The following is a 10,772-nucleotide window of genomic DNA, read 5'->3' as shown; positions in this document are numbered from 1 at the left end:
CACATTTCCTGTAACTCAAGCGACTTTTTTTTTTTTCATGTTTGTACAATTAAGGAGATTTGAACTACCCAGTATTTAACGGATTACCAAGACAAAACTTCACCAGGTACCAAACAAACAATTTCTCCTTTTTTTCCGTGCCTTCGGTAATGCGGTACTAGAAAAATAGCGACAAAAAGTCATTTATTAAATTTCTCTGTTTATGTGGTGCCATCGTTGGTCCATATGCATATTATTAATGTACGAGCACAAAAAACCTTCTCCAGAAGGAAAAGTCAGCACACGCACTGCCATACAGAATAGAGCCTGACTTCGGACACATCATTTGAAACCAGTAAGCATCACAAATCCAATCACACCCAAAGGTGTCTTCACGCTCCGAAAGCTTGCATGGGGTCTTTGGGGTCAATGTCATGGTAGAGGGGGAGGTCAGATGGGAGCATTGTTCTCAAGGCGTCGCCTAGGCGACGCCTAGGCGTCCATGCGCCGTCCACCGATTTGCGCCTTGCTCGCCTAGGCGCCCGCCTTGCTCGCCTAGGCGTCCAGCCGCCCCACCTTGCTAGGCGTCCGCCTTACCGCCTTGAGAACAATGGATGGGAGGCTCTCCTTGCTGAAACCGATGCTTGCCAGCGTCTTCACCACCTCGTCGAACAGGATCTTGTTTCCAGCTGGGCTGAAGTGAAGCCCATCACTGCATTGTGGTGTAGAAATATTATCCATGCTTGCACATAGAAAAGATACAGATGGTAATTGTTATTAGACAAGAAAAATCATTACGAATTTAGAACTCAAGCTTTTCTTTAAAAAAATCCAGATTTTGCTGATTAACAAAGCTACCATTGAACTAAAACATGCTGGAAAGCTTTTACATTCAACTGAACCATTTTATCTGGTTTGCTATTCCATAACATGCAAAGTAGGAAGCTTAAAACACAAAAGAAGGGGAGAAAATGCTGAGTAACTGCTGTTTATTTAGCCTATCTGGTCCCTGCATTGCTCACAGGGGTAATTGAAATAGATGCTTTACCTTAATGCAGATGTTTGCCAATCTGGAAATTCCTGCATCTTTGTCCAGATGTCTATAACTGGATAACCCAATTCTTTGGCAACAGACATGCATGCCTGTGCATAAGAGCCAGCAGCCTCGTTGGTTCTTTCAGCTTGTCGTGAAGGATCATCAACTCCATAAATGTCTCTGCATAAGGGGCAGGAAATATCAGTGTGGCTGGCTTGAAATCTACTTTATTTAGTAAACGGTGCATTTTGCACTGGATGCTTGAAGAACTCATTAGATCAGGCCAGATAATCAGATAGCTGGACATGCCTAGAAAAACAAGAAACACAATCCAACACTATAGTATGCACATGCTTTAAACGGAATATATGGGCAACATTAACTGAATCCTATCTCATGGACTTTTGGACAAATGTATGTAGGTCCAAAACCAAAATAAGCATGCTCTGTCCTCACTAGTACATGAACTTTGGTGACCTTTTTATTACTTCAGTGAGTAAAGCTGGTAGTCTGGTCTGATGTAACTCAGCAGTTCTCATTTTCTTCTCCCCCTCAAGCCACTCATTAAAATTAGCATGTACAAACAGAGGGCTGTGAAATATAGTGTAGAGAAGGCATCATCAGTGCGAGGAGTTATCTATGGTTGCCTGATACCCCTGGGCCCTGGCAAAGCCAGGCACACTAGATACAGAACACAGATCAACAAAATGGTTCTTTACCGATTCTTGCAGTTCAGTCGATCGGTGTCAGTGTGATGAGTAGCAGTATCATTATGGTTCTAAATGCCGAGCACGTTTTCGACTTACTGTAAATAGCAGCCTGGAAAGATGTGGTTCACCTTTTAACTCACAAACAGCAGATAGTGGAATGCAGTATCATACTACTTGCATGCCATGACTGCCTGCTTGCAGGAATAGCATATATGCATCAGAGCAAAGAGGAAAGGAAAGCAATGGGGATCATCAGTATACGAAAGGCAACCAATGATTTGATTTCTCTATGGTTGACCACTAGATTCCCTTCTGAGGGCTAAAGATCAGTAGAGTGACGAGTTATAGACCGGTGGATTTATTCCATTTGTAGTAGCTTCAAAAGTGGATTTATTTATTTATTTACCGGATTCTCGCTGGCTCATAAACTGGTGCGCGGAGTGATGAGTATGATCGCAGTGGAGGGCCATCGCTCCGGCGATCGAAGAACCAAGCAACGGACACGTGAGCGAAGAATCCAACATGACGCAACAAGCCCAGACAGCAACTGAACTGATTACAACCTTGAAGTAGCCGCAGATGGCGCGGAGGTTGGTATGGTACTCGTGGAGCGGCACGTTCTGGTGCGCCTGCACCTGGTCGGGCAGCGAGGCGTCGTTGGCGCCGAAGAAGACGGTGACGGCCGCCGGGTCCGCCGCGCCCTCCATGGCCCGCGGCAGCACCTTGAGCACCCACCGCGTGTTGTACCCGCTGAGGCCGCGCAGCACCACGTCCGCCTGGACCAAAGGGCGGGGGCGGTCAGTTCACGGCGGGCCGCCGGCGCCGCCAGCGAGGAATAGGAATACCTGGCGGGCGAAGTGGTCGGTGAGAGCGGCCCCCCATCCGCCGGACCGGAAGGACTGCTCGGTGATGGAGTCGCCGAAAAGCACCAGCCGCGGGCGCATGGTGGATCGCTCGCTGGGCTACTCCGAGATCCGAGAGCACGAGCGCGGGTTGGCAGTGTGTGATCTGGATGAGACGGAATCTTGGGTGAGGCCGTCACGAGGAGTTTAATTTGACTGGCGTCCTGTCCAGCGGGCGAATCGTTCGCACCGACGAGCATATTCCGGCCGTCCGCCGTCCGCGAGAGATCTCCTCCTTCCGATCCAGCGGCGATGGAGATGCGGTGGCTGAGCCGACCCCAAGATTTATTCACCTCTTTATCCTTTTGGTTCACATAGCACCAGCAACTAGCAGCAGTAGTGTTTTTCTCTCACACTAAATCACCACCAATCAATCAATAATATTTTTCTCGTACGGTAAATTCACACTAGTCACTAGCCAGCCGAAGAGAGTTATAGTATTGATTGGATAGCTAGACACCTGAGGATCAAATATAGATGAAGCATCAATTGAACTTCAAAAAATTACGTATAAGATACACGCCCTACAACCGATTAGTTTCAATTAACTTGGTCATTGCATTTTTACAACCAAAATTGATCCAAGGTAAATCATAATATAATGGTTCGAATTGATGTTTACCTCTCTTTTTAACACATCTCTTCCCGTAATGGAGAGAGGCCTATTGAACCAAATTTTTACGGGTTACCAATTTATTCAACGGTGCTGTAATTAATAAGTGATATCAATGTTTTCTTATCATCCTAAGTATGATTAATTCTACTAATGAGCTAATATGTCAAATATAAATCAAAACAATGTCGATAATCTCATGCTCGTTTTGGTTCAAAATACATGCCATCATTATATGATTCTTCCTGCCAAGCTTTTTAACCCGTGACCGACTATACAAAAATACACAGATGATGAACAAAGTAATGAAAGTATGACTAGATTCAACATGAAAATCAGTTCTAACTAAAATAGTAAATTACCTTTTTTTTAGAAATTCATACTTCTATTGAAAATACTAGTCAGATTTTAATCCTATGGACCGTGTTGATGTCGAAAGGTAAATGTATTTTATGGAAAGGAGACAAACAAAAGAGAGGGGCCAAAACAGAGCAAGGGAGGTGAAAAAAAAAAACTGGATCCCTCTCTCCCTTGCACACACACAGCAGCAGCTGGCAGCCGTGCCCCCACCACCAGCAAGCCCCTCACCGAACCCCTCCCCGTTTCGCCTCCTCCGCCCAAATCCCCAAATCGCCGCCTCCGATCCGCCGCCGTCCTCGATCCGCCGGAGCCGTTGACCCGCCCAGAATGGCCTCCGGGCCGCCCTCGCCGTCCGGCAAGCCCTACTCCCGCAAATCCCACGGCAGCTCCAAGGCCCCCAGCGTCCCCTCCTTCGACGCCCACAGCAACGGCCCGCTCCTCCCCAGCGTCACCTTCTCGCTGCCCTCCACGCCCGCCTCCCGCCGGGAGCTCCGCCGCCGCCTCTCTGCCGAACTCGCCCAGGTGCGCGCCGCCTCCAAGCGACTCAACTCCCTCCCGGCTCCGGCCCCCTCCTCCGCGCTCTCCGCCACCGACCCCTCCACGCCGCTCCCCCCGCAGCCGCCGGCGTCCAAGCACAAGTCCAAGAAGGGCGGGGGAGCCCCGCACCCGCAGCCGCACCTCTCGGCGGAGGCGCGGCGCAAGCTCTACGCTCCCGTGTTCAAGAGCTGCTCCGCGCTGCTCACCAGGCTGATGAAGCACAAGCACAGCTGGGTGTTCAACAAGCCGGTTGATGCGAGCGCGCTTGGCCTGCACGACTACCATACCATCATCACCAAGCCCATGGACCTCGGCACAGTCAAATCAAAGCTAGCGGCCGGGCAATACAAGTCGCCACGGGAATTCGCCGGGGATGTGCGTCTTACGTTCCAGAACGCCATGACGTACAACCCCAAGGGGCAGGACGTGCACTTCATGGCCGAGCAGCTGCTGAACATGTTTGAGGAGAAGTGGTCGGAGATTGAAGCTGAGGTTGCGCAACTATCACCACAGCCTCCTACACCGTCGTCGGCTGCACCCAGGAAACCAAAGGAGATAGACAATTCTAGGGTGTTAGAGAGGTCGGATTCGACCGTCCAAGCTGCCGGGGTGGAGGCTACACCGAAGCCGCACACTGGCAGACCCCCAGTTTTAAAGAAGCCCAAGGCAAGGGAGCCAAATAAGAGGGATATGACCTTCTGGGAGAAGCAGCGGCTTAGCAATAACCTCCAGGATTTGCCACCGGAGAAGCTAGACAATGTTGTTCAGATCATAAAGAAGAGGAACCTGTCACTCAGCCAGCATGATGATGAGATTGAGGTTGATATTGATAGCTTTGATGTTGAAACATTATGGGAGCTTGACAGATTTGTGACAAACTATAAGAAGAGTATAACTAAGAATAAGCGGAAGGCTGAGCTTTCCGCAGTAAGGCCAGATGAGGCCGAGGCCGAGGCTGAGCCTGAGCCTGAGCCTGAGCCTGATCAAGAGCTGGAGAAGATAGAGCACGCGAGGCAGGATGAGGCAGATCAGGATCAGATTCCTGCAGTACAAGAACCGGTATGATTATGGTTGGTACTTGGTAGTATTGGCATCTGCACTAAATTTTAGGTAATGCTTTCCAAATAGTTCTTATTATTGTCTTTCTGTTACAGATTCCAGAACCAGAAGCAGTTGATGCTGAACCACCTAAGGAAAATGCAGCAGGTATGTGGGATCTGTCTTTAGAGTACTCTGTAACTACTATATTTGTCCTTTTCTGTTTTAGAAAAGAACAGATGTATCACTATAATTATGCTTTTAATGCAAAAGAACCAACTAAGTCTACTCAACTACAGATGACAATGAGAGATATGTGGGTGAATCATCACCAGGTCATTTGGAAGATCCAAAGGGAGAGACTGCTGGTAGATCAAGTAGTTCGGGAAGCTCTAGCAGTGACTCTGGCTCGTCCTCTAGTGGTGAATGCTCCCTTATTTTGCAGATATTATAACAAGAAAATCTTCTTTATAAAGGTTAGGTTTGGAAGTATTTATACATGAATTTAACTTGACAAGCATGTGCAGATACGGACACAGATAGTTCATCAGCAGATGGCTCTGATGCTGCACAGTCACCCAGAACGTAGCGTCTATAGGCCAGGTATATTCTACATTAATGCAGCAATCATTTGCATTTAATGTCCAATAACTTTGGTAAATTCTTCAAATTCAACAAACTTTTTTGGAGCTGCAAATCACTAGAACTACCAAGTGTATAGAGAAAGTTCATGTTCTCTGTGAACTAGTTAATTAGTTATTGCTTTTGCTGGAAAGCTTCTGGATAGATATTTCTCATATAACTTACAGAAGATGCTAATTTTACTGATTGATAAGCTCACATGAGCAAGCCAGAGTTCATCTATCTGGGTCATGTATTGTACTTTTTCAGCCATCAATCTTAAATATTTTATCCTTTTTCGATCTGCATAAGCTTTAGAAAATGAAATTCCAAAGACCACAGTGATATCTTATGCCTCTGTATAGTTGAATGTTCTGTTGGCGAAATGCAAACTATTGGCTTCATCCTATAGTTCTTTGCACAGAACATGGTAGAAATAATGTGTAAGCTTTGTGGTGACCTTCTTGGTTGTTGTACTAGGAACACCAGACTAAGTAGCTTCCTTTATTGGCTTGCAATTAAAATCAATTAGCGTTTAATTGCTGATAATCTGTGATGTTGATCTACTGATATTTAGTTTTTGTGAGTCATTCACATGATTTAAGTCGGGAAAGGCTTTTATTGTTGTGATCTTAAAACAACACATAGTAGTATTTTTCCCAGCTTAGAAGAAGGTACGCATGTTGGTTACAGAGACATTTTTTAGTTAAGCATTAGAGATGTTCCCTAGATAAATTGTAAATGGTTGACAAAGTGTTCCCATCAATGTTATATCACAGTTATTTTTTTTCCTGCATTGTCCGAAACGGTGGATATTTTGTGTCAACTGCTTATCTTCCTGCATATTTAATGTCACGTGTACTTGATTTGGCACATTAGAGCATACATGCGAATTTAATGTTATACTGTTAATTCACAATATATTTGCTTAGCCTACTGTTCTGAACCTAACTTTTCTTTGTCAACTCAAAATGTTTGAAAACGATGAACTTCTGTACTTGTTTCTGATACTACTAATATCTTAAAATTCGTACTTCATTCATTTAGGTACACCTAGATACAATGTTCCTCAAAACTATATTACCACCTTGTTTTGTATGATTTGTTTTCTTGGTACAATTTTTTCTTTATTTTGTCGTGAGCACCGAGTACTCTAGGCTCTAGCCCTTCAGTTCGTCTTAAGCTGACAGTTTACCAGATTTATAATCCAAACTGATTTGATCCCTTTACCTTTTCTTGTTATAGCCAGTTTCATTGTCTCTTTGCCTCTATATGGCTTTAGTTTTCTCTATAGTACCAAACTTATAAAAAATCCTTGTTAGCAATTAATGTATCATGGATTTACACAGCAAACTAGGTAGTTTTCTTGTCCGGTAAAGCTGTTTCACTACTCATTTTACATAAGAGTTTATTGCTCACAAAGCGAGAGTTAGTTATGCTTTTAAGCAAATCATGGTAGGGAAATGCAGATGCTTCCAGTCTACCTGCTTTTGAAATAATCCATTTAATTTTTGATTGAAACCACCAACAGTGGGAAATAATAAACTGACTAATTAATAACTAATTTCATGACCACACAATTGTGAACCTGACATGTCCAATTTCCTTCTGTGCAGATGTTAATGTGAGATTGGAAAGGCCATAACTCCTTAGTTCACCAAAGATTCTAGCGTGAAATTGTCGGCGAGATTGTTGTAAATTTTGCTTATTTAGGAACCCTAACCAATGCCATCAGCCATGATGTTGTTTTGGTCTCTCAGTGGATGCCTGGAATGGCTCATGCCCGATTCATCTGTACCACTATTTGCAGTCGTGTACTTATTGTAGAGTGCTGCGTTTACCTAGTCGTCGAGCTGGAAAGTACCTCACATTGGATAGGAAGAAACCTGCAAACTGGGGGCAAGTAAAACAAGCGGTGAGGTGAAGACCGGGAACCTGTAAGCCTCGCCCTGTTGTAAGATTGTACAATTGTTATAGTTGTGTATTTTCTGTTGGTGTTTTTGCATTAGCATTGATCATTTTCTCTCTCTTCAAGCGCACATGTGTTTGAACTGGACCCCATCTCTCAGTAATGGAGAAAAGCTCCACCGTGACTGGTAAGGAAACAAGTCCAGCAGACCTGAAACTGAAACCCAAGCTTCATCGATGAGACGCCCTCCAGAATGCAAATGCTTCGCTCTTGCGGCCTGTTCTTGTTCGATTTCCCTGCACTGCCGCGTTGCCGGCAATCTTTCAAATTTTCAATGGTGAAGCTGAATTTGTTGTTTTTCCGATGGAGGTTGATGGAGAATCTGAGAATCTGTTGTTTCATTGTTTGGAATGGTGATCTGCCATGTGTTACTAGGAGAGTATTTCAGTATGAACTGGATGGATTCGTATGAAATTTCTCACTTTCAAAGCAGGTCGGAGTGTTATATTTAGGCCATGTTTAGTTCAAAAAAAATTTCTTACAATACCCGTCACTTCGAATTTTTAGACACATACATGAAATATTAAATGTAGTTGAAAAAATAACTAATTACACAGTATAACTGTTTCTTTAAGCACTTGAGCAGAAGGTGTTGTAACCATGAATTAAATTGCTAGCCTCATGCTGGGACAGCATAGGAGCCCGGGCCGGCAGCCAGGGTCGCCGGGCCTTGGGTCCGCCCCTGTCATACGTGATGAATTTTTTAAAACTAATTAATTTATAAGTAAACATTAATTGTTAAATAATAATGAAATGTGCTATGGTATCAAAATTCAAAATTTGTTGCGAACTAAACACAGCCTTATATATATTCCCCACGAAAAATTTGCCAGAGTTGGACTGTGGCTTGTGAAATTTTCTCGAGCAGGCCACAGTGCATGCACATTTTATCTCAGAACACAAGATCGGTGAGGGCTCCGAATCGCGTTATCCCGGGAGGTCAGAAACAAACCGGCTCCACCCACCAAATGCTCCCGCTCCGCCGCCTACCGCCGCTCCCACTGCCACGCGGTCCCGCAACCCGCCGCCTCCTGTCAGTCGCGGCATCCGCCGCCTCGCCGCTCCCATGGCCGGGCCTGCACGCCTGGCGCCGGGCGGCGCCCAGCGACCTACGCACGTGGGGCCCCAAAGGCCCCTGCGCCTCCGACGCCGACGAGGCGGCCGGGGGCCCGCCCGAAGCTGACGCCGGCGGCTCGTCGCTGGCGGAGATGGGGGCCCTGGTGCTGTCCACCGCCGACCCCCTCGCCAAGGCGCGGCTCACGCACGCCGCCTTCTCCCGGTGGGCCGCAGGGCTTCCCGTCGGCCAGGCCGCGGCCCCCGACCACCCTGCCAGGCCTGACAAGCCCCTCGTGGTAAGTGAGTTCTCTGCTTCCCCCTGGTTTTGGCATTTCGTCGAGCAGGAGGTGGGTGACCATGTGGCGCTGCTCTGCTCCCGTGCAGGTGACGCAGAAGGAGATCATCACCCACAAGGAGATGGGGGTGCCGCTCAACGCGTACATGCTGCACAACCTGGCGCACGTCGAGCTCAACGCCATCGACCTCGCCTGGGACACCGTCGTGCGGTTCGCGCCCCTCAGGGACACGCTGGGCGATGGCTTCTTCGCGGATTTCGCTCGCGTGGCCGATGACGAGAGCCGCCATTTTCGGTGGTACTCGCAGCGGCTAGCTGAGCTTGGGTTCAGGTTAGTGGCGCAAAAAATGCTTTCCATTGTATCTTGTGTTCATGTGTCACTGGTCAGACAGTCAGAGGTGAAAATCACATGTCCACCAATAATATTGCCTTAGTTTTACATGGACGGTGACTTTTTTTAATGAGCTCTAACATGTCATAGTACATCTGTGGACAGTTATGGTGATATGCCGGTTCACAATCTTCTCTGGAGGGAGTGTGCAAAGTCGTCAAGCGATGTTTCTGCACGATTGGCAGTGATTCCTTTGGTTCAGGTGCCACATCAATACTGCTTCCTTCCTTGCGATGCTTGTCCTAATACATACATGTTTACATGTTTAATTATAGTTGATTATTTAACATGTTAGTCATCAGCTGGTTCTGGTAGGTTCCATGCTTTTGGTGATAAAGCTTGCTCAAAAACTTTATCTTGTTACAATTGACCAATATGTTGATTATTAGAACCTTGATAGGAAGCCAGAGGCCTTGATGCTGGACCAAGATTAGTCCAGAGGTTGTTTGGTTTTGGGGATCATCGATCAGCAGACATTGTGGCAAGAGTAGCAGAGGAAGAGCTTGCACATGTTTCTGTAGGTTTGTATTGGTTTCTGAAAGTATGCCAAATGATGGGTCGTGAACCTGGTGATACTTTTAAAGGTTTGCCTCGCCTAATTGTCTAGAGTATTATATATGCATATACAAAGTTATGTTGTCTAATGCAATATTGACATTAACATTACAGACTTAATAAAGGAGTATGGTGTTGTATTGAAGGGCCCATTTAACTATCCGGCTCGTGATGAAGCTGGTATGCCCCGAGAATGGTAGGTAGCAGTGTATATCCACAAGCATTTGACAGCTATAAGAGGGTTAACACTGACATTTTTTCAGGTATGATGAGAAGTTTAAACAGGAATCTGCACAAAAACTTGCGGAGGTGAGAGAATGATTAGTGTTTTTATGCTGATGTTTTGCAAAGAACTTCTTAAACTAATACATGTCCTTGACAGGTGCATGATAGACTAGCTTGTATTGTTGAGATGGAGAAAGAGAATGCGAATGGCTAAGTGCCACTTGATGTACATAAGAAAACTAATTTTTTACTGTGTGTAAAGTTACTCCTCTTGAACTCAGAAAAGCTATTTTGTTTATATTTCATATACATTGTCGACAATCATATTTCATCGTGGTTGTCAAAGGATTGATGAGCAATTAAACTGTAATGACGGATGCATGATTGTTCTTTTTTGCATGCGGTGTGTGCGGTCTCCATGGAAGTTTAATGAAACGATTTCTTGCGCATGGGTAGTGTGGACGAGTTTTTTAGAGAGACATGTA

The 10,772-nt window shown here is 45.7% G+C and overlaps 2 protein-coding genes and 1 pseudogene across 5 annotated transcripts; 2 read left to right on the top strand and 1 right to left on the bottom strand.

Moving 5' to 3' along the window:
• Nucleotides 1–158: 158 nt before the first annotated feature.
• Nucleotides 159–2,904, bottom strand: LOC120705607 (annotated as a pseudogene).
• Nucleotides 2,905–3,760: 856 nt separating this feature from the next.
• Nucleotides 3,761–8,186, top strand: LOC120705605 (transcription factor GTE4-like). Of its 3 annotated transcripts, XR_005688003.1 has the most exons (6): nt 3,767–5,196; nt 5,292–5,343; nt 5,475–5,597; nt 5,703–5,778; nt 7,413–7,750; nt 7,832–8,186. XR_005688003.1 is itself a non-coding variant. In XM_039990039.1 (5 exons), exons 1-4 carry the CDS (start codon nt 3,928–3,930, stop codon nt 5,762–5,764), a joined length of 1,470 nt encoding a protein of 489 aa, XP_039845973.1. In that variant the 5' UTR covers nt 3,761–3,927; the 3' UTR covers nt 5,765–5,778; nt 7,413–7,835. The 3 variants fall into 3 exon arrangements, 2 of the variants coding, with proteins under 2 accessions (XP_039845973.1, XP_039845972.1); XM_039990039.1 differs by having other exon boundaries at nt 3,761–5,196; nt 5,511–5,597; nt 7,413–7,835; XM_039990038.1 differs by having other exon boundaries at nt 7,413–7,835.
• A 497-nt stretch (nt 8,187–8,683) lies between these two features.
• Nucleotides 8,684–10,686, top strand: LOC120705603 (uncharacterized protein HI_0077-like). Of its 2 annotated transcripts, none has more exons than XM_039990037.1 (7): nt 8,684–9,117; nt 9,206–9,447; nt 9,613–9,709; nt 9,908–10,091; nt 10,177–10,242; nt 10,326–10,371; nt 10,445–10,677. In XM_039990037.1, the coding sequence occupies exons 1-7, from the start codon at nt 8,734–8,736 to the stop codon at nt 10,458–10,460; spliced, it is 1,035 nt and encodes a 344-aa protein (XP_039845971.1). In that variant the 5' UTR covers nt 8,684–8,733; the 3' UTR covers nt 10,461–10,677. The 2 variants fall into 2 exon arrangements, with proteins under 2 accessions (XP_039845971.1, XP_039845969.1); XM_039990035.1 differs by having other exon boundaries at nt 8,688–9,117; nt 10,177–10,258; nt 10,445–10,686.
• Nucleotides 10,687–10,772: the final 86 nt, after the last annotated feature.

This window comes from Panicum virgatum, chromosome 5K, assembly GCF_016808335.1.
Source record: "Panicum virgatum strain AP13 chromosome 5K, P.virgatum_v5, whole genome shotgun sequence".
Lineage (NCBI taxonomy): Eukaryota > Viridiplantae > Streptophyta > Magnoliopsida > Poales > Poaceae > Panicum > Panicum virgatum.
This window is presented reverse-complemented; position numbering and strand designations above follow the sequence as displayed.